This window comes from Cynocephalus volans, chromosome 15 (assembly GCF_027409185.1).
Source record: "Cynocephalus volans isolate mCynVol1 chromosome 15, mCynVol1.pri, whole genome shotgun sequence".
Lineage (NCBI taxonomy): Eukaryota > Metazoa > Chordata > Mammalia > Dermoptera > Cynocephalidae > Cynocephalus > Cynocephalus volans.
The window spans coordinates 58,481,480-58,506,515 of NC_084474.1; the positions used below are offsets into that span (position 1 = coordinate 58,481,480).

Sequence of the window (25,036 nt, forward strand, 5' to 3'; positions counted from 1 at the left end):
CAGGATTCAAATGGAGCTCTTCTGGCTTTGGAGCCTGCAGTCCTAACAATTATGCTAAGCTAAGTCTCTGAAATCAAAAGCTTAGTTTCCTCCCCCACATATGTCCCATCTCTTGACCCCAGACTTTCTCACCTCAGTAAAGAGGCAGGTCATCTACTCAAGCTGGAAAGTGGAAGTCACCTTTGATTCCTCCCTTTCTCTCACTGCCCAAACAGCAAGTTCTGTCAAAACCCACTCTCCTTCTCCATCCCCAACCCAGTATAGCCTGAATTGTAGAGAAACATCCCCAAGACCAGTCTCCTGCCTCTGTGCCCACACACCAAGTCTCCCAAATGCACCCTCAACTCAGTTACAAAAGGGGTCTCAAAACACACATCAATCAGTTCAGGCATTTACTTAAAGCTACTGAACAGCTTTTTCTCACTCTGAGAATAAAATCCCAACCTCACTATGTCTTTCAAATGCTCTCACACTATCTATAAATCTGCATTTTTGAGCCATTCTTTCCAACCTTTCTTTGCTTCAGCCACATTCCACCTCCCACCCCCCAACTTATGTAAAGTTCTCTAAAACCTGCAAGAAATAAATTTGCCTGATCTTCTGTTTGGGATTATACACAGCACTGTCCCTCTCAGTCAGCTTGGGGGGATGTTATCTCTGATTACAAAGTGTTCAGGTTGCAGTGATCTTGAAAGGTACGTCAGCCAGAGAACATCTATCTTTGGGGTAACTAGAACCAAGCAGAAAATTTCAGTTAGCCACTAACTTAGGAATGATAATCACGTCCTTGAGGTTAGCAGAGGAAATGAGAAACTGACCTTACGGCTGAAACTACCCAGAGATGAAATCATGCCCCAAAAGGATCCTTCTCAAAAGTTTGTCTCTCATTATACCCTCTGATGCTTTACTTTAGATGTTGTGCACCTACAATTAAGGATTGAAACTAAGTTTTCTTATATTCCTTACCTCCCTAATCAACTGCAAACAGAGGAAATCCAAGAGAAAGGAAAAATACCCTAGCTGATTATTAACTCATCTTCTTGCTTAAAAGACAATTGTATCCACATGAGAGGTATAAGTCAGGTATTTTTATGTTCCAGTGATGCTCGCCTGAGGTTATTGTCTTTGAGATCTTCCTGAGAGATAAGGACTCCAACCCAGAAATAACATCAAGGGCTTGAAGCTACCAGTCCACCAACTTCGGACTCCCTGACACTAAAGCACCAAGTCCATCATAACACCCTGACATCTGACTCAGACCCTCTGCTAATCCCATGACCAGCCTCCCCCTTTTCCTGCAGGACAAAACCCTTACCTCACCTTCCTGCCTCTTCCCCTTTATAAGCCCCCATACAGGCACCAGAGGTAGGATGATTTTAGCCTGGTCATCCCCCAGATGCTGGTTATCTGAATAAACCTTCCAATCCTTGCACTAACTTCTGGACTTTCGAGTCATTTGTTTAGTTTGAGAGGGCAAGCCAAGCCGTAAAAATCTTAGAGCCAGGTGCCGAGCTTCCTCCCTGCTCACCCCACCATCCACATCCTCAGGCACGTTTCCACTTACTAGTAAAAGGCTCCAGATTCAAATAACTAGAAATATCAATTCTAGAATGGAGAACCTCCTGAAAGAAAGGTAAGTACTGAAACGTAACAGAATGCACAATGAGATATGCATGACCCGTTTATCTTCCTTCCCGCCATTTATTCCTCCTCCTCCTCCTCCAAAAAGGCCAAACGGCCCAGGGTAAAAAGTCTACAACAAAATGATAATTTAAAAAATGAATATGTCAACATAAGATGGAAAAAAACAAAGATCTTATTTAGACTGTTGCACTCAGACCAGAGGCAGAACATGGGCAGCATATAAACATTTGTTGATCTGATTTATAATGATGGAAAGAAAGTATCAGCTCAAATGGGCCCAGGAATCAATATCTGTAATTTAATAGGATGGACTGGCAGTCTGATTCCCTGCCCTTGAAAATACCAAAATATCTACAATTGTTATCTGATGTACTTACTGGCATCATCCATGAACTCAAAGTCACCTCCTAGTTCAGAGCTTGAAAAGTGATACTGATCTGGATCGGCCAGGGCGCTTAATAAAATCAGCAGTACCACGGCATTGATGATCTGCAATACAAAAAAATGTAAGTAACCTCAGGATATGGTCCTTATAACAAAAAATTATACTGACCACATGCAAAGCTAGTTAGTGGCAGAGCCAGGATCATCACTCCTGTGACAGCCCATGTGGTTTCTGTCGTCTGGATACTGCTGAGTGTCATTCCCTCGCTACTTCAAACTCAGCTGCTCTGTGCGGAAACGATCTTCCTTAGCATCTCCCACCTCTCTCTTCCCTTTTTGTTCTCTATCTTTAAAAAAGAGCATCACTGTTAATAATTAAAAATGGAAAACACTCAAGACACTATGCTAGTGCTTTGTGTAGATTCTCTCTCAAGCCCTGCAATAACCTAATGAAGTAGGCACTAAATTATCCCTGTTCTGTACATGAGAAAACTAAGGCTCAGGTTAACACTGCCCAAGATCAGACAGCTAACAAACTGTAGAAATGGGATCTGAATCCAGGAATTTAAATTCAAAACATACCCTCTAAAAGTCTCCCATTCACACTTGAAACCTGATCATCTTTGAGCTAAACATCCTCCTTATCCCCCCACATCCAACCAGCTGCAAAATCCTGACCATTCTGCCTCTGCGCTTCTATCCGCTTTCTTCCTCCTAACTGTTCTTGCTGAGAAATATGCATGTGTACCAACTGTGATGGGGCTGGGGGAGCAAGCATCCAGAGTTTAGGTGAGGCATGGGCTGAGACTGGGTTATTTCTCCTTTTCTCTAAGTTCAGAAACTTATGACAGAGGTCTATATTTTACTCTTCTCTAAATGGAGAGAAAAGATGAATAACCTTCATACACAGAGAAAAGCCTTTCACTAACAACATTATAAAAATTGTATGTGGAAATACCTATTTACAGAACAGGTTCACCACCAGTTTCTTGCTTCTCTCCAAATACCTAAGAAACTTAATAGCAGGTCAAGCCCTGGACCTTTGTGTTAGCAGCACCATGCTCCAACCAACTGAGCAAACCGACCAGCACAAAATTCTATTTGAAGAAAACTCTTCAGAATATACATAAGGTTTAAAGTCTAGTCTCACAACTGGCACCATTGGATGTTTGGCAAAGACGTTATTTGATAAACAGTCACATTTTCTTGGCATTTTATGGGTGAAACTTAAAGAAGGGTGTGGTATAGGGAGGTACGTAAGAGAAGATAGAAGGGTGAGGCGGTAGTAAAGTATGAGTCTGGTTAAGAAATCAGGGCCAGGCTTAAGGATCCCATGGAGTTTGGATTTAATTCCAAGTATAACAAGAAGCCAATGGAGAATATCATGGAAGGGAAGAATGTCACTGGACCAGAGTTCAAACTGAGTGAATATATGTAAACACCTAGGCTGGTGATTGGCATATAATAATCATAATCATTCGAATTAGTTCCCTTTCCTCTTCACACCTTAACAAGAACCACATGTTAAATGAAATTATAGGAGGCCACTGTTTTGGACTAAGCTCCTGCACTAGTCCCCAACAGACCAGACTACAAGTCAAAATGCAGTCACCCCAGAATAAGTTCCACTTCACCAAACCCAAACTAAGTTGTCTGTCTTTGGGGGAACTCGGAGAGATAACAGCCAATTTCCCAGAACAGGCCAGTTCAAACCTTCAAAAGGCATGATAACGAAGTTGCCTCTGCTTTAATCCTCACACAGAAGAGACAGTCTGAAGTAACCTGACATGAACTCAGTTATTTTTCCATTGTTCTGTCTCCCTGTTCCCACCTTACAAGAAACTTTGAAATGACCAATCCACTTTTTCTGTGTCTGCTTTCGTCAGCCCTTTTTCTGTCTATAAAGTCAACCTGTTTTGATCAGCTCATTGGAACCCTTATTCTATTTTATGAAGTGTCATGTTGCCCGATTCTAGAATCACAATAAAGCTAATTGAGATCTTTATCTAAATTTGTTGTAACCTTGTCCTCTGATATACATGAAAGCTCTTGGCTGATGTCAGAAAATCACCTGTTTTCCAGATGTTCTAAGCCAGTACTATATGAAGCTGCTTTCCTGACCTTTCAGTTCCAATAGACCTATCAGCTCTTAATCAGCTTGTGATTATTCCCTTGCCTGGTTTAGTCATAACACATTTACTAATTGCCTACAACATATCAAGTGCTTTGCTAAACGCTTAGAAGGAAGTCACTGGGACTCAGAACATGCGGTTAAATACATCACCTGTAAGAAAATAATCTAGGTGATTCTTTTTCAGAAATGACTTATCGGAGGGTGTTTTAACTGATTCTGGCCCAGCCCAAAAGTTGCCTGACTGGTCCAGCACGTTCCCAGAGGATCTCTGAATAGATAGAGCTCTTCTTGAGATGGCAATTAGTTACTAGCCCCCACTGTTTTCTTCATTCCCCGGTGTTTCTCCTTTCACAGGGCTTTAGAGGGCCTTTTTCACAGGCTTGTCCTGAGCCCTCAGACAAAGAAATTTCTTTTGAGGGGGTAATAAATCAGGGTAATAAATCCTAGGCATCGTCCTGGAAGATTATGCACCCCATAGTACTCTCAGCCAATGAGGAACTGGGGGGGGGAGACTTGCACACTAGGGAATAAATAGGGAATAAATTGCTTGTTACAGCCCTTTTTTGGGTGCCTGCCCTTCAGACAGCTGAACCTTTGCAAGGCTGTAATTAAAGTCTCACTTCACTATACCTCATGTCTCCGTGTCCATCCTTTGGTATTGGACGGGTGAGGACATTTCTCATGTCATCTACCCAAATAACACATGAGGTTTAAAAGGATATAGGAAGGAAAATATTAGGGGATAAAACTAGAAATATAGTGAAGGAAACCAAAAATATCACCCCAAAATATACTCCTTTGGCATTATTTCCAGATGGCTATTCAGAGGGGCTGCAAACACAATAGTTGAAAAGCTGTCTTTTGTGAGGCACCTGTACAGGAAATCAACATTTGCACAGTGAGGTAAACGGCAGATACAAAGAGATTTTCTCTGAACTCCCTTCCTCTTAGATCTAGGAATGATTATCTCACCAGAAAAGGAGACTAAAGGTCTGACGATCTGAGAAACTTTTACAACAGGCTCCCATCTCTTCTTTCTGAGAACTGTTGCCCCAGCAAGAGATTTCATCCACATAACAAGACCACCTTTGCTCCAAGCCTTTCTCCGCTGCCCCCTCCCATAACCTGTCTTGCCAAGCCCCAAGCCTTTTCTGTAACCTCGGGATGGTATAAAAACTTCAGCCATCTAGCCTGTTGAGTTTTCATATTTTGTATGAATCCCAAGTACACGTGTGCACATAACAAATCTGTATGCTTTTTTTTCTGTTAATCTGTTATCAGTTTGTTTTATAGACTTAAACTATCAAACGTGGGGTGGGGGTGGTAGGGATTCTCTTCTTTCCTACCAATCTTGGAGACTCCTGCAATAGTCTGGCTGAGAGGTAAGGAATTTTACCCACTTTGTCTAATTCTCATGACAACCCTGTGAGACTGTCATCTTCCCCATTAGTTGGAGTGGTTAAGTGACTTTATATTAGGTCCTACACATAGGAAAGACCTTTCCACATGGAGGCAGAATTATTAGAGACATAGTAACTGACTAGATGCAAAAATAAAGGAAAGGGAAGCAAAGAAGACTCCGGAGATTTTGAGCCTGAGTAACAGGATGTACCTTGTCATCAAAAATAAGGCTGCTGGAAGGGCTATGACAAGGTTGATTTTAGATACACTGTGTTGAAAGTACTTGCAGACGTCCAAATAATCATTTTTAGCTCGTGCATCTGACCTCTATTGCTCTTTTTATTTAACCTTTGGTACTCAGTCCTGCCCAATGTTCTTCTGTTTGAACACCTGAGTTCTGACAACCTGATACTAGTCTCACATGTATTTCTGCTCTCTCCTGCTCAGTGTCTACAACATTTCCCATGGGGTCTGACAAGAGAGGTCCAGCCACTGGTTCAGTGTGTCCTTCCCACTTCAGAGTGGATCCTGTCTCCCATGCCTGGCTGTGCCCTAACTGCTCTAGTAAACATATCACAGGGCTAGAGGTTTGGGATACCTCTAGCCCTGTGGCCCTTCTCTTTGTGCTCACAGCCACAGACTAATCCTGGGGCCAAGTCCCCTCCTTCTGTGAGAGATAGTCCAGATAAAGGAGACAGATAAAACAAAGCTGTGGTGGTAAGCTCATTAGGCATCACAAATGACTCACCATGGTGCACTTCTAATAACAAGAGTTAAATTTTCATAACAGAAGATCTGTATGAGAACACATACCTACTGTATTATTATGGAAAACCTCGACTGTTGGATGGGAATTTGGCACACACACCTAGGGGTGGAAGGGGCTGGGGGTTAGGACCAGCAATCGTAGCTACTAAACGTAGCTAGATGCAAAAGGTCAAATATAAGTCAAAACCCCAAGAACATTAGAACTTCCCAAAAGAGAGAAAATGGAAATCACCCAATTATCAATTCTGATCAAGAATGAACTATCACCACAAATGAGAACCAAGACAATGGTAAGACTTGCCAGGAACATGATTATGCAATGACCACAGCAAATCTAAATGTAAAAGAAAGAGAGCGCATATTTAGTGTCACTCAGTGAATGCTTACTTACACTGGGGTTTTCTTTGTTTTGGTATGTCCTGTTCAAACTGTTCCTTTTCTATTCACAAGCTGTTCCTGTGCTGTCATATATTTTTTCTTGTTCTTGACAATGATTACTTACATATGTAAATAAATTTAACTTCTGTCCGATTATTTAAGTGGTGTTAGGCCTTTGTATATTCTCCAGAGACCCAAAGTGCTCTTCATCCTTAAATCATATCAGATCCCAAATGAATAGAGACTTGCAGCTTGAATGTCCACAACTGAAAATGCAATTGTCAGCTCTACTTTCTAAAAGCCTCAATAAAAGAACCTTAAGAACACTCAAACCCATTGAGGTAATAATTGAATACTCAGAAATTTACACAGAAAGTTGTATTTAAAAATGATTGCTGCAGATGATGAAAAGTTTTAAAGTAGAATCGCTAAATAATATTAAAGCCGAGTAACAGAATCCTATGCAAGTATTAAAAACCATATTTAAAAAAAAAGTTAACAAGAAAATCTTCACAGTGTAATGTTAAATGAAAACTGCAGTATAAAAAGTTATAATTCCAATTTTATTATTTATATTTGTAATATGCTCAAATGTACAAAGGTACTTCAAAAAGCTCATGGAAAAATTCATACTGTCAATTCTATTTTTCCATGAACTTTTTCCACAAAGTACCCTCGTATAAATCACTGGCTAAAAACACTAAAACATACAATGGTTATAAACCAGGTCATAGGTTTGCAGGTGACTTGTACCTTTAATTATCATTATACCTTTTTTCATTTTCTGGAGTGTCTAACATGAGCATAACTGCTTTATAGAGTCAGGAAAAATTATTTAATGCTTCAAAAATGTTTTTAATATAAAACCTCATAGAATATTATTATTAAACCTGATTCTCTACAGAGAAAACATTAATATGGTAAGAAGATGACCAACTCGGAAATAGGTATAACAAGGGAGAAATGTCAGAGTAAAATGATAATAATTAAGGGATCTGCCACTTCCAATAATGGTGAACTAGGTAACACAAACCAATCTGCCAGCAGAGGACAACTAGAAAACCTGGACGAAACACAAACAATGCCTGTGAGAAGGCAGTAGAGAGCTAACAAGGCAGTGAAGAATCACTGTGCCCAGATCAAGGAGAAGGCAGGATACCCTTGGGGGCATGTGCTGACTCCAAATAAGATGGAATCAAAGAAGAGATGAGAGCTAAGAGCTTGAGCAACACCCTTGCTGGGCCAGGGTGACAAAAGCTGGGATACAGGACCTGCTGGGGATGTTGGAGTGAGCAGGACTGAAGCCATGTTGGGACTTAAAACTGCATGGGCTCTAAAAAATTTTTTTAAAGGCACAGATTTTTCCTTGGCATGCATTTCTCTGAGTTCCCTCTTTTCCCGTGGTTATCAGATATTTTAAACCTTGGTTATGGGGCAAGATGACATTATTTACGTGAATGTAAAGTTGTTTTCCAGGTGGCCTGAAGCTGCAGACTTGCACGTACTACCCAGACCCTGAGATAAGGACAGGAGCAGCCTTGGCGAGACTTTGCTCCTGAGACCTTGTGTGAAGCCCTCGCTGCTCGTGTGCCCCCTCCCTCCTGCTTTTCATTTCCCTCGTTCCATTCCCTCACCCCCCTCTTCCAAAACCCCTCAGTAAACCAGAGCCTTTGAGATGGATTTGGCCTGGCCATTGTCCTTCAGGTTTATAAGAGAGATCGGTGAGCCTAACATCTCTCCTCAGGTCACTGGTATTCCTCAATAAAAGCTGACTTCCATTTTTACCAACATTTGACTTTTCGGTTGTTTGCTTTTTGTCTGGGCTAAGCAGCTGGACCTGTGAGTTCAATATCAAATTTTGGGGCGCCTCAGAGAGGAGCTGAGTAGCCCTAGTATCAGGGAGAGGGGTGGGAAGAACATAGAATTCTCCAGTGCTCTGCCGTAAGACCCTGAAGGGACCTCACTACGGGAGTAAGGTGAACCAGAAGTAGACAGACCTTTATAGGAACAGAGCCCAGCTTTCACCATCTGAATTCTGAAACTAAATTAAGGGGATCCCCAATGCTAGACCCCTATAAGAAGCTATTAAAATTCTTAGTGGGCAAAGATAGTATCATTCTGTGCCACAAATTATTTCTTCAATCTTTCAAATACAATGTCCAGAATACAAGAAACAGGAGAAGATAGAACTCCAAGAACAAAAACCAGCAGAAACAAAGTGAAACAGACCATAGGTACTCTAGACTATTGAGGTTAAGGCGTGTGTCCTTTAAAGTGACTATGCTTACCATATGGGAGATAAGAAAAAGGAATGAGAATTTTGGCAGACTTTTGAAATCGCAAAAAAGGAATATCACAGATTTGAAAAGGATAAATAGAAATTCTAAAATGGAAACATACAGGGCTGGCTGGTTAGCTCAGTTGGTTAGAGAGTGGTGTTAGAACACTAAGGTCAAGGGACTTTATAACACTAATGTCAGGAGAACAGAAGTACCAACTTATTAAACTTTAAAAAGTCAAAGGTGTATGTTACAATCTCCAGGTTAACCATTAGGAAAACAGTTAGACCTGAGTAGTAGATAAATGGGTGTTCACTTAGAGATAACTGAGCTGTAGTTTTATGCACTTTTCTGTATGTGTGCAATGTTCACAGTAAAAATGGCTAAAAATAAAAAATAAATATAAATTATAATCTGATATGCTATTTTCAAACTTGGCTAATTTTTATTACAATATCTGCAGATTTTTTCTAAAAGCTATTAATGACAGATGTGCCTTTCATTTGGGTTCAACTTCAGTGGGCAAATCACATGAAATAAAGTCTGAACTTTTCACTTGACATGTCTTGTTAAAAAATTTTTAAATTCTGATTCAAATGTGCTTTCTTATTTAAATAAGACCTTCGACTTGGTCCTGTTCTGATATTAAAATATATTCTGACACTTGCTATTTCAATTCAAACAATTGTGATAAATACATTCTGGGGAGGGAGGGTGAGAATTAGATCTACCATAAAATCCTATTTGCCTAAGAAATTGACTAAAGTAGTTGATCTACTATGTGCTCAACACTCTGCATGAAACTGGGTTATACAAAGATGATTAAGACATGGCCCCTGCCCGCCAAACTTAGCAATCCAGGAAGAGAAACACACATCACCAGCCAAGTAAAATGCAGAATAAATGCTATAACATTCATTAACCCATTTACTCAATTGTTAAAAAATGATCTGTTCAGCAACAAACAAATATATGGTAGTCTCTCTGTTAAGCATCACGTATATACTATAGTAAACCCCTTAAGGTAACCTATTATCTACTGGGGAAGATAAATAAATTGGATGTTCCATTCAGAGTGAAAACAAACTCTACTATACTAGTAGCTGGGGAGAGTGGAGTGGTAGTTGAAGGACTTCACAGGGAGGTGACATTATTAACACCAGAAAGTAATAAGACTTTTGAAAATTTTGAGAGACAAAGACTATAGCACAGATAATTTTAGGGTATCAGACTAAGTGACTAAGAACTGACTGTTAAGAAAAATTCCCAGGAACACAAACATGAAAATGAGCCACTCTCGGTGGTCCTCTGAATTGAATGATCATGGCAGCCAATATTTTAAATTGTTGAAGCTATAAATCAAAGGACAGACTGTGAGGGAAAAAAATTAAGCAGTAAAGTGGAAGTTGTACCTTTTAGTAGAGCCCCATTTCAATAGGCAAATTTTAAAAATGAGTTGTAGAGGTTCTCCCCCCCTCCAGTTCAATCAGGTCCTTCTGATTCATAGGTGCAGCCCACAGTGCCATCCTTTTGACATGTCTACTTCATGGGTGATAAACAAAAACAAGAAACCACCATCATCACACATACCCTTTTATATTATTAAAGCAATTTTGCCTCCATATGAAGTGTGATTTGAGGGTTCTCAAATCTCAGAGGAAACCCGCACATACAGTGTTCATAGTCGCATATAGTTTTCAGCTGAGACACAAGAGTTAGCTGTTTGATTACAAATGCCATACAAGCTCTTTCCAGTAATACAGGTTCCTCCCAAGAAGCCACCATACCCAGTCCATGAGCCTTGTTAACCAATCCCTGGCAGCAGGCTCAGAATTCTTTTCAAAGGAGTGTTCCAGACAGCCACTCTCAACGTGACAGGTTAGAATGCAAAATGATTTGCCACCCCAGCAGAAGCAATCCAAATTTCTGAATTAAATTTTTGAAGTAGTTATATTTTTTACTCCCTGTTTAGTTTAAATATATAAGGAATGTTCTCTTCCTGTAGCTGTTTACCAAAGACAGAAGTAAAACTCAAAACATGTTTTTACTAATGAAAGTGAATAGACTTAAGCAATTAGATATAATTATTTCATTACACCCAAGAACAGTTATAGCGTGCTGCAGAGTTAAAATTTTCTAACAAAATGGCAGTACATTAAATGCATGCAAAAACAAAAACCAATTTTGAAATTAAAGACAAAAAACTTAGGCTTCTTTCTAGAATTGAAATTAAAAGCTGTTAACAAATAACTTGATAAGCTAACTTTTGAAGTCTTAATTGTCAAAAGAAATCAAATGCAATGATACTAGTATATCATTATCTAATCATCTCTTAGACAAAGAAATATTTTGTAATCATAATGCAAAATTGTTGAAAAACGCTTTCTCCTTCCATATATAAAGTGTATACCATATATATTGACAGTTATGAATCTAGGTAACGGAACATTTTTCAAGATGATGTCAATATTCGATATTGTTTCTTCTATTTAAAAAAAACAGTATCAGATTGCTTCAAAAGTAGGCGGCCTCTGAAAATCACTGTCCTTTGGTATTCTCAAAGTAAATTAATGAAACAATTATCTAGCAAATTATTAATTATGTTACTAATACAAATAAAAACATTTAAGATTCTATTCTTGCTTACATATTATATTTATTTCAGGATAAACATTAAGATTTTGCTTTGTTCAACACCTTTTGAAGGAATAAAAATTGTCAAAGTTTTAACCACATAGGCAAGATTCTAATAAAAGAAGATTAACATAGAAATGTATGTGTCCACTGAACCACTGCTACCAAAAGTGTGGTCTGCGCACCAGCAGCTTCAGCATCACTGGGAGCTTATTCCTAATGAAGAAGCACAAGACCCATCCCAGAGCTAACAAATCATAAATAAAAGTCTTTAGACTGACAACTGACTACCTCTCAGCAGCAACACAGAATTCAAAGGACAGTAGAAAGATAGCTTCGACGTGTTAAGATACAATAACCACCAGCCTAGAATTGCATATCCAGCAGAAAAATCTTTCAAGAATGAGGGCCAAATAAAGTTATTTCCAAAGAACAGCTGTCAGAATTTGCCACCAACAGATTCTCACTAAAGGAAATTTTAAAATACATATTCCAGACAGAAGGGCAGTATCCTAGACAGCAGGTCTGAAGTGCAAAAGAGAGTGGTGGACCATGTACTTTCCATACTTTGGATGTTAAAAATATCTATTTTTTAAATAGACATCATAGTGGTTGCAAAAAAAAAAAAAGAATAATGTGGGTAATTCTAAATAAACATTGTAAAAATCAATGTCTTGGGGAACTTTTAAAAAAGACAATAAAATACAAGAGAAAAGTGGCTGCAGTTAAAGGATCTGTATTGCTCAAAAGAAAGGCAAAGATAATATTAACTCTGGACTTTGATAAGTATACATGCTAAAATTTCTTGACTGAACCACTAAAATAATAGAGTATAATTTCTAAAATACTAGATAGGAAAAAATGGATAAGAAAAATTCAGTCAATCTGAAATATGACAACAAGGGGGAGAAAAACAGAAAAAAGGACTGAAATAAATCATAATATTAGTAATCATAATGTAAATTTCTTCAGTTAAAGACAGACACTGACAGACTGTTCAACACTGTCACGTTCATCTTCAAACCCTCCTATATGCTTTGTCACAGTATCACACATCCTCCTTTGTAGTACTGATCACAACTGGGTCCCTATAGCTATTTGTATTATTACTAATATATATTAATAACTGATCAATATTTATTTCCTCTAATTGACCATAGATTCCATGTTGGCAAGGACTGGGTCTATTTTGAACCACCACTGTATCACCAGCACCTAGCACAGGTCCAAACACACAGGAAGTTCTCAATAAAATCTGGTAAAAGAGGAAAAACGAAGGAGGGAGGGAGGGAGGATAAAAAAAAAAAAAAAACTGAATGAGCATCGATATTCCTTGTAGGTTTAAACTGTCTACAATTATTTTCTTTGGAGATGAAAGGTCCTTATCCATAAGCACAGTCATAGTTCTCTGATCCATAAGCTAGTTACATTTTATGTTTTATATAGACGGATTACGAGTTTTCACACTGAAACTGCTATTCATGTTACCTTCCTTTTATCTTTTTAAAAATTCTTAAGTCAATTAAAAACTCTACTAATAAAGCACACCTTGGGAAAAATGCATTCCCTTAGTTTTATCAATGTAAAAGGACAAAATTCCAACAAATTTAGTTAAAGATCTCAAATGGCTTTATTGCAATTCTAGAATCAGTTGTTCCATAAGATAGAATAAATGTACCAAAGAGCTGAGCAAAAGAGGCTGGCATTACATATAGAAAAAGGGCTAAAGAAAGCAGACACAAAGAACAAAAAGAGAAATGATCATTTCAAAGTTACTTTCCTTATATGGTGGAGACAGGGAGACAGAACAATGGAAAAATAACTGATTATTTAACATCAGGTTACTTCAGGTTGTAAGACCCGTGCACTAAGCACAAATCCCACACATCGGGGGTGGCTCACTTCACCAAGACCACGAGACAAGAGATCACTGCAATCAAGCAAGAGGAGTTTTATTTCAGCATGCTGGGTCGCTTTGTCTTCTGGACATAAGCGGCCCCGAGTTCTTTAACATCAAGGTTTTTATACAGTTTTTTAGACAGTTTTTTATAACAGGAATAGCTGCTAATTAACTGAGGCGCCTTAGGATTTATGGTTAGGCTCAACAGGCTAGCACCCCGATAAGAGATGATACATTTTTCAATCATTTATCTTCCCTGGTCCAGCCGGGTGTCTTGAAGATAAGGGGGGGCTGGTTCAGTCCTTGGGACCAACTGGTTCCTGGAATGTGTGTTTAAGTCTGCCTGACATCTTCTTGACCTCTTAGAAGCTGCTTTACTTAAAATGCTTTTAGATATGTTTCCCCGTTTTAGCAAACATTTGCAGAATTATGTAGGTTGAAGCTATGCTAGCAAATTGTGCAGGTTAGAGCTATATTTTTTGTCATTACTACAATCCTACAATCTTTCCATTACTACAATCTTACAATCCTTCCATTACTACAATCTTACAAGGTCACTTTCCATATAAAGGATTAAAGCAGAGAGAACTTCATTATAGTGCCTACGGAAGATTTAAGGAAATTGGCTGTTCCCTCTCTCTCCTGATTTCTGGGAAGGCCAGACAACTTAGTCTGGGTTTGGTGAAGTGGAACTTTGGCTGGGGTGACTCTTTTGATTTTTAGTCTGGTCTGTTGGGGCCTAGTGCAGAAACTTAATCCAAAACAATGGCCTCCTTTTATTTAACATCAATAATCATAACTATTTTTATAACTTGTTTAAGATGCTTTATGATACTTTTTAAATAATTTAATTATTACCTCCAATTTAGAGAGGAAAGCTGAAGTACTGAGAATCAACAACTGGAATTAAAGCCTCCTGTAGTCAGTACAGTGTGCTCACTGGGCAACAGGGGGGTGATCCTCAGGGGCTTAGCAATAAGGCTGTCCTTAGGTGACATGTCAGCCTAGTATATGTCCTCCCAAATCTGTTGTCCCCTTCAGGCTTATTAGGTACACAACTGCCCAGCTAAAGATAACTCCCAGCCTGTCTTGCAGTTAGATCACGTCTTGTTTTTGGCTACTGGGATATAAGTGAGAGTAATGTGTGCAATCTCCATTTCACATACTTAAAAAATAAATCCATAAAAGTTGCTTGTCCTGCAGGTTCCCCTTCTCCCTTTCAGCAGGCTGGAACACTAACATGGTGCTAGTGAGCTGTCTCCAACTACTAAGATGAGGACAAACCAAGCAGCCTCCTTAGATTCCAGAGAAGGAATCTACATATTTAGGGTGGCAGAGGTGACCCTCCAGCCTGGGTCTCTGGATGGCCTCATGGAACAAAGTTGGCCTCCCTGCACTGTTGACATAGAGAGAAACTTGTCTTATATAAGTACTGCATTTTTGCATCTCTTTGTTACAGCAGCTTTATCTATACCATAACAAAAACAGAGGTTAACAGTAAATATTAACACAAAAGAGGAAAAAAGCATATCAAAGAAGACAACACTGCCTTAAAAAGGAAAAAAAAAAAAAAAAAAAAAGACTCTCAGACTGCAAGGGTGGGGTAGGGCAAGGGTGGGGTAATCAAAATTGAGACCTTAACACAAAGGACTATCCAAGAGAGACACCCCTCTTTTTAAGGACAGCTGGAAGAAGACAGACTGTCCCGGCTGTATCTCCCTAATTCTGAATGTCTGTTCCATCTTTTGTGAAGCTGGACTCACCAGGCTGTCTTAATGAAAAGCTATGAAGTATTGAAATCATTCCACAATCATAATTTAGTGTTCTCTAAAGAAAAATACACAGGCCTAAGGATAGGAGTATTCATCTCAACAACTGTATCTCCCCACTGAATATTAATAAATTGGCATTCTTGTTTTATATGACAGTCTGCTATGAGTTCAGCTGGTGTGAATCAGGCATTCACTTTTAGGGCACTGACAAGATCAAATCTCTGGTCCAGGAAAGGATGATAACCAAAAGAATCTGCTCTGACCAGGTCAGGTAAATTACAGTGCCTCGGGAGATCTGGGATAAGTCAGTAATCACGTCCATCGGGTCCTGGAGAACATTACCATACGAACATTCTACTCAGAAGCAGCCATAATGGCACCAGAAAGCCATAAAATAACTGAGAACACTTTTTTTTATTACCCTCACCCTATATCCCTGCATGTAGGAGGCAATCTAGTAACAATCCCAAATCCGCATGTCATGCACTATCAATAGAAAGCCTGATGAAGAAATTAGACGAGGCGCACTCTCTCTCTCGTGCACATGCGCACACGCTCCCCCCCCATCCTTCCCCTTTCTGGTGACTACAAAATGTTAAGCTCTGCTGGCCGTCTTTGGAACACATTTTTAGGGCTACCTGATTTACGTGTCTCCCCAGTTGCAATCACTATATTGGCTCAATAAATCCTTGCTATGTGTAATTGGTCTCAGTTTCTTTTTGAGTCAACAGGGGTCACTAATGAAGGGCCAAACTGATGCAACCCATCTGGCCTTGCCTAGAAGATCCCCTTAAGTACTTCTTTCTTTCCAACCTATAACATCTCCATTTTTGCAACCCTCAAGCCTTCTATTGTTAGTCAACACAGATATCAGTAACTATGTGTCAAGGGTTACTGCTTCCCTACCTCTGCACCATGGAACCCATTAGCCATGAATTTTAGCAGCTCAAGGTTAATTTTTTTTTTTTAAGTTCAATCTTAGTTTTACTAATAATTTGAAATTATATTTTCTCAAGCCCTTTTTTTTTGACAACCCCCCCCCCCCCCAATATTTCCTTGACTGAGAAACATTTTTCCTTTGGAAGCTGCAACTGCAGAGGCAACTCTATACACTTAAAAATTTGTTAAAAGCAACTGAAGTGTGATGGTTGCTTAACTTTTATTTTGTTTTAAGTAAAATGGGTTAACCAATTTATAGCTCTCTAACAACTCTCATCAAGGGTCCAGAAGTTCTAGCAAGGGCCATGGGAGCTGGAGGTAGAGGAGAAAGCAGTGAATTACTCTGCTAGGGTTCACACATTATTGCAACTCACATCCCTTTGTGAGTAGTAATACAAGTGTATCTGCCCAAAAGGGAGTGGGACGGGAAGGGAGAACTGTGGCTTATTCCTTCATGGCCAAGATTCGAAGTTAAGTGGACAAACATATTACACATTTAAACATAATACACATTGTAGTACTAAACTCATTCTAACCACTTTAATACTTTATGCTTTATTAGTTAGGTTAGATATATTTAAAATGGGTCCCAGAGGTTGATATTAATAAAGATTTCTATCAAAGCTGTTTATTTCTTGGCCAGCTTGTTTGTAAGATGTTCTGATGAACATCTACCATAACAGTACAATAAAACTTTAAAAAGATATTAAATACCTCTGAAATCTCTACCAGCCAATATTTTAGACAACCGCCCTTGATCCTCTATATTAGGTTGGGGGGCAAACCCTGTACTTTAAAATATCCAGTATCCCTAACTATCCAAATCTATTTGATTGTATCATTTGCTGATAAAAATCCCCATCCATATTATTCATACTCTTAAGAACTGGTACCTGTATGTATCTAAAGGACTATAACACACCCTATGTAGTTTTCCAGCCATCTAAAACAGCCTGTCATTTTAATTTTCCTTAAAAACTGCTTTCATCATATCACCTCCGTTCATAATTATTCAATGATTCCCCACTGCCTGCAGAATGAAATCCAAGCTCTTTAGCCTAGTATTTCAGTCTTTCATGATCTAAGAAAATGAGGAAAACACCAGGCAATAAAGATTACATAAATACCATGAATCAGCCTATTTTTTTGCCCTGGAATTACAGGCCAAGTCATAGAATCTGACAGTTAGAAAGAAGCTATTAATCTTAAATGAGCATATCACCACCTATTATGCCTGACCTGGGGTCGCTTTGAGGTCTAAAAAGGAACCAATGTGAAAGCCCACTGAAAACTATCAATCACTCAACAAATACAGGATGTCAGCTTTACTATCCTGTACCAAGACAAAAATCAATAGTTATGACACTAGAACTTCTCAGGATACAACGAGAACCCATCAGGCTTGGGGTTCACAAGCAAGCTGTGACTTTCCAAGTGAACTAGTTGAGTATTTGAAAGACCGCGTCATAAAGCCAATGAGACCAGCTACTCTGACCTCTTTCATCCTTTATAATCTGATGAATGACCAACTACCCTATGAATAGTGTCTGACACAAAGAGGCTTTCAGTATTCTAAAATACAACTGAATGATATGTGCAAGGGCAAACCCATCCCAGATGTCAATTACAGATGGCTTCCAACTAACCAGTAGCATAAGGTAAAACAATGAAAGAAATTACAAAGAAAAGAGAATGCTTGCATATATACTGAGAAATGTGGACGTTATCCTAAGCTGTGTAGCAGGCATTTTTTACTGTCCTCCAAAAATTCTCCCCCCTCCATTCTCAACCTGGTCTTTTGAGTGACATTCATCCCACTCCCAGCTTATATCCCTCTAGTCTATATGTTCAAGGGAAAGAGAATCCCAGACCTAAATTCATCAGTACATTCTAGTCACATTCCCTGGTCCCAGTGTTTGGTTCAGGGATGGACAGATAACTTAAGCTTGTCAAAATGAGAATGAATCTCAGGACTTAGAGCTTAAGTATTGGCTTGCAAATACCATAACCATTTGTATCCAAAAGGAGGATAAGAGGAGAATGGAGAGAGGGGGAAAAAAGACGTGGCTGTGGCCACTATGTTAACTATTTAAGGAGGGAGACCAGTTATGAGACTACTACAATAGCCAAGTGAGAGCTAAAGAGAGGTTAAATGAGGGAGATAGTAGCAAGAATAACAGGGCAGCATAAGGACATAAGCAGAAGGCAGAGCAAAGACTAGAGTATGGGCAAATAAGGGAAGGTAATGTATTCAGGTTTAGAACACTAAGTTTTTCTGGAGAAAGGGAGGAAACCCCAGAAGACCACCTTAGCAATCAGTATGTCCCCTCTGAAAACCGGAACAAGTCAGTGTCATTCTCTGGGAAGATGGATAAACATCTTACTTGTCTTTCCAAAAAATGTTTGTAGTCATTAAAGGTTATATAATAACCCAACGTTTTTAGGTGAAGTGATTAAACTGCCTTTTTAAATAAATACAAATATAAACCCTACCTCATATCATACACAAAAACTAATTTGAGATGGATCATAGATCTAAATACAAAAGCTAAAACCATGAGGTTTCTAGAAGAAAACATAAGAGAATATGTTTACAGCTTTGGAGTAGGTAAAGATTCCTTAGAACACAGAAAGTACTAACTATAAAAGAAAACAATTCACAAATTGAGCTTGACCAAAATTAAAAACTTCTATTCATCAAACTATACCATTAAGAAAATGAGTAGGCAAGCCATATACTGAGAGAAAATATTCACAAAATATATATTTAACACAGGACTGGTACCCAAAATACATAGAGTTCCTTCAAACCAATATCAAAAAAAGACAAACAATTAAAAATGGGCAATAAATAGCACTTCACAAAGGGAGACACACGATTGACCAATAAGCAAAGATAAACTGTTCCACATCATTAGTAGAACATCATCAAGGAAATGCAAACTAAAGTCACTATGAATTACCACTACACACTCACCAGAATGGCTAAAATCAAAAAGAATGACAGCCCCAAATGTTGACAAGGAGGTGGACCAACTGGAACTTCATTCATCATTGGTGAGAGTGTAAAATGGTAGAATCACTTTGGAAAACTGGTTAGCAGTTTCTTATAAACATGTGAAGGTACTTCAAAAAATTCATGAAAAGATTTGTAGTATCTTTTCATTCTATTTTCCCATTAAATTTTTTTTTTTTTTTTTTTTTTTTGTCGTTTCTTCGTGACCGGCACTCAGCCAGTGAGTGCACCGGTCAGTCCTATATAGGATCCGAACCCGCGGCGGGAGCGTCGCCGCGCTGCCAGCGCAGCACTCTACCAAGTGCGCCACGGGCTCGGCCCCCATTAAACTTTTGAAAAAAAAATTTTTTGAAAAAAAATCTAACTCAATGACCAACAACTCCAATCCTAGGTATTTACCAAAGAGAAATAAAAATATATGTCTCCAAAAAGTATTGTGCAAGACTGTCCACAGCAGCTTTATTTATAATAGCCCAAACTGGAAACAACCCAAATGTCCAACATCTAGCAAATGGATAACAAATTATGGTATATTCAAACAATAAAATAATGCTCAGCAATAAAAAGGTACAAACTACTATAAACTCCAGTAACATGAATGAATCTAAAAGAAGTTATGCTAAGTGAAAGAAGCCAGGTACAAAAAAGTAACATACAGCATGATTCCACTTATACAAACAGGCAAAATTTTCATATGGTGATAGATGGGGTGGGAGTGCGTGTGGCAGGGATTAACTGAGAAGAAGCACAAGACAACTTTCTGGAGCTTTGGACAGGACTAAAACATCACTCAAACCACAAACCAACCACAGGAACGTAAATAAATCACCAAAGCTCTCTTGACCTCAGTTTTCTCATGTATATAAATGGGAATAAAATCTACCTCACCAGGAATATGCAAAAATTAAGTTTATGCAAAGCATCTAGCATAGTACTTGGCACACCGAACCTTAATAAATGGGAGTAGTAGGAAACAGCAATTAGAAAGTGCATTAAAAAGATCCACTTTACCTATCTGGCAAAACAATCAGTTATTAATTTAAGAAGAGTCCTTACAGTAGACTCTTATTTGAACATCTGCCCACAGCCCCACCCTTTCTTCTGAAAAAACTCCCCTTTCTGATAACTGATCCCGTTCTTTCCAGATGGCTGGTGGAGAGAGGAGGGTGGAGGAAAGAAGGGAAGGTGCTCTGTTCTTCAGTGGCCCTGCTCCCTAAGCCACACAACACTGTCTTTAAAATATCCACACAAATCAAAATTTTGGATAACCAAATTATATTTAAAGGTATAGGGAAAACTCACTACTAAAAAACGTCTAAATTGTTGTGTGAAATGTAAAATACTCTCTACAATTAGCAGTACTTAAAACAGGTTTCCCACATATAGGGTTTACCTAAAGCAGTATTTTTCCTCACATCTGCTAGAAAGCTTTCTAATTATCTTACAAAAGGCCACCCTTTTCCAAATGCCAAGACATGCACACCAATAACTACTTTCCACAAAGAGTGTGCTCAAACAGTAGACAAAGCATGCTGAGTACTCTCATTTTAGCGCACTAACACTGTCTGGTTGGATTACAGCCAACAACAGAGCTCAAGTAGATTTATCTTTCCTGTAGATCACATAGTACATTTGCCTAATGCAGTGCCCTAGATTTTACAAATTACATTCACTGATGTACTTGCAAGCCTGCAGATTTGAACATTTTCAAGGAGGACAAGACATTAGTATAAAATAGTCTGTCTGGATCATTGGTAAAAGCACTATTTTGAGGACGCGTCTACTATCTTGATGCTGTAATTTTAAATTCCTGTAAAGAATTTCCTGGCTTTTTAGCAAAGTCAGGGTTGAGCCAATATGCTGATGTTGTTTTCACACTGCACAATAAGAATCCACACATAACAAAGATCTGTTTGAAAGCTAAAAGCTTTAAAAATTTCTATTGTGTGGCCAGGATAGGCAATGACTAAAGGAAACTTGAAACTATAAATAGCATAGTGAACACCATATGCCTAGGGAGGTGTAGGGGGATGGGTGGATGTTTGGCTTAGAATGGCATAAGGAGTTCACAGTTTCACATAATGTCCATATTATATCAAAAAATTATGAGCCAACAAAAAACTGGCTCATGATTAAGGAGAAAAGAATGTACCAATGTATTCTCAATGAAAAGTTCTATATGCCATCTGACTACTATTTTTAAGGCATGTCTTCCTAATGCAGTGGTATTCATTCACCACAAAGACCGCAGAGTGGCTCGGGTCTAACTCTCCATCACCATGTCACAAAACCCAAATGCAATGGATTCCGACTCCGTATTGGTGCAGTCTAGGGGTGCCACCAACCAACCAAGGGTAGGTACAGGGCAAGACTCTGGGAAAGCAAAATCTTTCAGCCCCCAAATATATTTCTTTGACGTATTTCAAGATGGCTAATTCAGAGAGACTGGAAAAACAAGATTAGCTAGAAGACTGTTTCTTTGTGAAAAGAAATCTACATCTGTAAATGCAAACAACCAGGCTTCCTCTGAGGCGACCCTCCTATTTGTGGGCAGCTGAGAGACTACCTGAAGTATTTATTTGCATACTATAAGTCTCCTCTACTTCTGACTTCCTTCTTTCACCTGTAACAACACCTCCCCCCAGAATTTCAGAGAAACCTGGTCTCAGGCCATCGTTCTGGGGCTTCTACCTCTCCCCAATTTCTCTCTCTCTCTTACGAACACTGGTATATAAGCTTTGTTACTCCCATTGGAATTTGGGTCATTAATCTCTTGTGATTCCCCGTGCTTTGTCCTCTCCCAGCACGTTAAATAATAAAATTTGTCATGCCTTTTCCTTCTCATGATCTAAATTTGTCACTGATTTTTAATTAATGAACCTTTAGGAATGAAGTGTTTTTTTGGCCCCTACAACTCCATCGGGTGTCCTCACTACCCCTTAAATCATTGCTCTCCATACAAATAAGACCTTAAAAGTTCCAAACTAAAACAAGTCAGATGGCTGGCCGGTTGACTCAGTTGGTTAGAGAACGGTGTAATAACACCAAGGTCAAAGGGTTCGGATCCCCGTACCGGCCAGCCACCAAAAATTAATCTTAAACATTTTAAAAAGTCAGATTTGCCTGCTGTGTCTGCTAAGGTACCGGGGATCAGCTATCAATGGGCAGGAAAGAAGTGGGTGGAAAATGGTCTCCCCGGGAAGAGTGAAACGCAGAAAACCACACGCACATCTCTTCCTAGAGTAAGGGCTTTACAGCAAACATGCGCGGGGAACCATGCCCTGGAGGGTGACCAGACCCCTCAACCATTTCAACCGTAGGCTGGGACGTGCGAGGGAGGGAACGTGCCGCACACCCGACGGGAGACGCGGGCCGGGAGAAGTGGCATGCCAAATCCGCAAAATATGCCCCGTCACCTCTACGACGGCGGTGTGCACCCGCTAAAACGCAGGCCCTGGCGGGTTTCCAGAAGAAAGCAAAGGAAACACGTGCTCGACAGAGAAGATCAGACTTCCCGGGCCACCGAGTGCGCTTCCCCGACATCGCGGAGCTCGGCGGCTGGGGCCGGGCTCCCTGCACCATCCCGGGGCTGTGGGTGGTCATGCTCGCTCTCTCCCCGCCCCCCACCCACCCATGACCCAGCCCCGCAGGGCCCCCAACTCCGGGCCCCGACCGGACCCCCCCGCCCCCCGCGAGGTTGGCCGAGCCGGGGAAACAGCAGACAGCCTCGCCCGGAGCATTAAGTTTCTAATAATAAAACTTTAGGCGGATGAGCGCGAGCGTCACCCAACCCGAACAAGGAGCCAACCTGGGCGCGTGAAAAGCAACGCGGGGGTGCGACCGGGGGGCTCGGGACCCCGGTGCCGCCTCCCCGGCGCCCGCGCTCGGCCCCGGCAGGTGCGCCCCTGTCGCGCCGCCAAGCTCACCAGGTACCAGACGCCGAGCAGGATGGTGCCGGTGCGGACATGGCAGCACAGGCAGCAGCTGTTGGAGTAGAACCGCGTCCAGGGCGCGACCATCTTCATCGCTCCGGCCGCGGGCGCAGTGGCGCGAGCGCGCGCCCAAGTTTGCTGGAGCGTCGGCCGCGTCGCTCGGGGCCCGCCGCGCAGCTGCTGCCGGTTCCCCGGCCGCTCCGGCTCCCGGCTCGCTCGTCCGCCTGCCTGCTCGCCTCGCTCTGCGCTGCCCCGAGAGCTCCGAGCGGCTGCCGCGCCGGGACTCTGCGCTTCGAAGACGGCGGTGGCAGCTGCGGCGGTGCGGGCGGGAGAAGGAGAAGGACGGGGGGAGGGAGGGGCGGGGCGGACCGCGGCCCACGTGACCCGCCCGGGCCCCTGACGTCACCTCGGGCTCCAGCCAGCTGCTCGCCCGGTGTAGATAAATGCATCATCGTTGCACCCTAGGCAGGTCCAGGAGTCGGCCGTCCGTGGAGTTTCCGGCCTTCCCTCTTTCGTCTGGACATTGGCGTAACTCTACCAAGGGCTCGAGATTCCTTTTCCAATCTAGTTGGTGTCTTTTTCTCCCCTTCTCCTTATATCTCGCAGGTGATCCGTAGGTGCAATGCTATCACTGTTATCTTTGCAAACTAGAGGAAGGGAAACCGCGGTGTGATTGCAGTCAGCTGCGGTACTTTGAACCACTGCTGAAGCCGCTGCTTCCCAGCTCAATTACTGTGGTACTCATCTTTTCCTGGAAAATAGGATGGGTCAAGGACATACTCGCTGTACTTCGGATAGCATTTTTAGTTATAACTGCAGCTCTAAAGAGACAATCGTCAACCTGGTCACTTCCACGAGGTCTCTGCAAGACACAACAGAGTTAAGAGATACTGGGAGATAGAACTTCAGTTTGGGAGTTTATTTTCCTCCCAGCTGGTGTTTTGTCTTGAAGGCTCTTTCCGAGGTTAGCCTCTGACTACTGTTAAATCCAAGTATTTCAGATAGGTTAGATTATTAGTACGTGTGAAAGTTTTATTTCAGATATGGAGCAAGAAAAAAAAAACTGGTTCGATTTACATTTCTTATAGGACAGCGCTACTGCTCTGAGAAAGAATGGAAATACAGGATCAAAATGGGGAATGCTACCTTGAAAGAGACTTTCCAGATTCAAACTCCCAGCAAGTTGCCATAGTTACCGCCCCCTTTCCCCTCCCCACCAGGATTTCAGATTCATTAGGTAAATGATTCATTAATTCAAGGGAATTTTATATATCAGAAAGTTTACTATTCAAGATCTGAATTTCCAGACAGTTACCCAATTGCTCTAGATAATAGAGAATGGAGGAAACCTAGCTGAAGAACAAATGTAGGAAGTGAGAAAAATACCTCTGCAGGTGAAGTTTATTATATAAAACTTAGTGTCAGTGTCTTTGGAGCTGTGTTTATTTGGATGCAATTGAGTACAGAGATTGGCCTCAAAACAAGAACAGAACCTTCCCGAGGAATTAAGTCACAGCTAGGTTGCTCATTTTCAAACAATGGTATCTTTAGCTGGAATGCAGACTGTGGGAGTGCCGTTGTTTAGAAAGTCTCCCTGCTTTCATCCCTATAGCCTGAGCTTCTGTGACCACACTCGCTTCAGTTCTGCCAGAGCAAAGGTTGCCCTGCTATTCACTCCTCTCCCATTCTTCATCGTCTCCATGGTGCCTTCATTACCAAACATTAAACACTTCTCACCTTTAGGACATTAGGACTTCAACCTCTTTGTCACCCAGGGCCTTTTCTTACTCCAATTTTTCTCTCCCTATATTATCCCTTTACCCACTTCTTCTGAGTTTAGGTATTTCCCAATGAG

The 25,036-nt window shown here is 40.6% G+C and overlaps 1 protein-coding gene across 1 annotated transcript in view; it reads right to left on the reverse strand.

Moving 5' to 3' along the window:
- The window catches only part of LAPTM4B (lysosomal protein transmembrane 4 beta), a 61,310-nt gene extending 37,799 nt beyond the window's left edge, over nucleotides 1-23,511 (reverse strand). The window contains exons 1-2 of the mRNA XM_063079497.1: nucleotides 23,176-23,511; nucleotides 2,022-2,133 (exon numbers count right to left, since the gene is read on the reverse strand). Of these exons, the coding sequence (XP_062935567.1) occupies nucleotides 2,022-2,133; nucleotides 23,176-23,274 (211 nt within the window). The 5' untranslated portion in view covers nucleotides 23,275-23,511. The remainder of the gene's footprint in view (nucleotides 1-2,021; nucleotides 2,134-23,175) is intronic.
- Nucleotides 23,512-25,036: the final 1,525 nt, after the last annotated feature.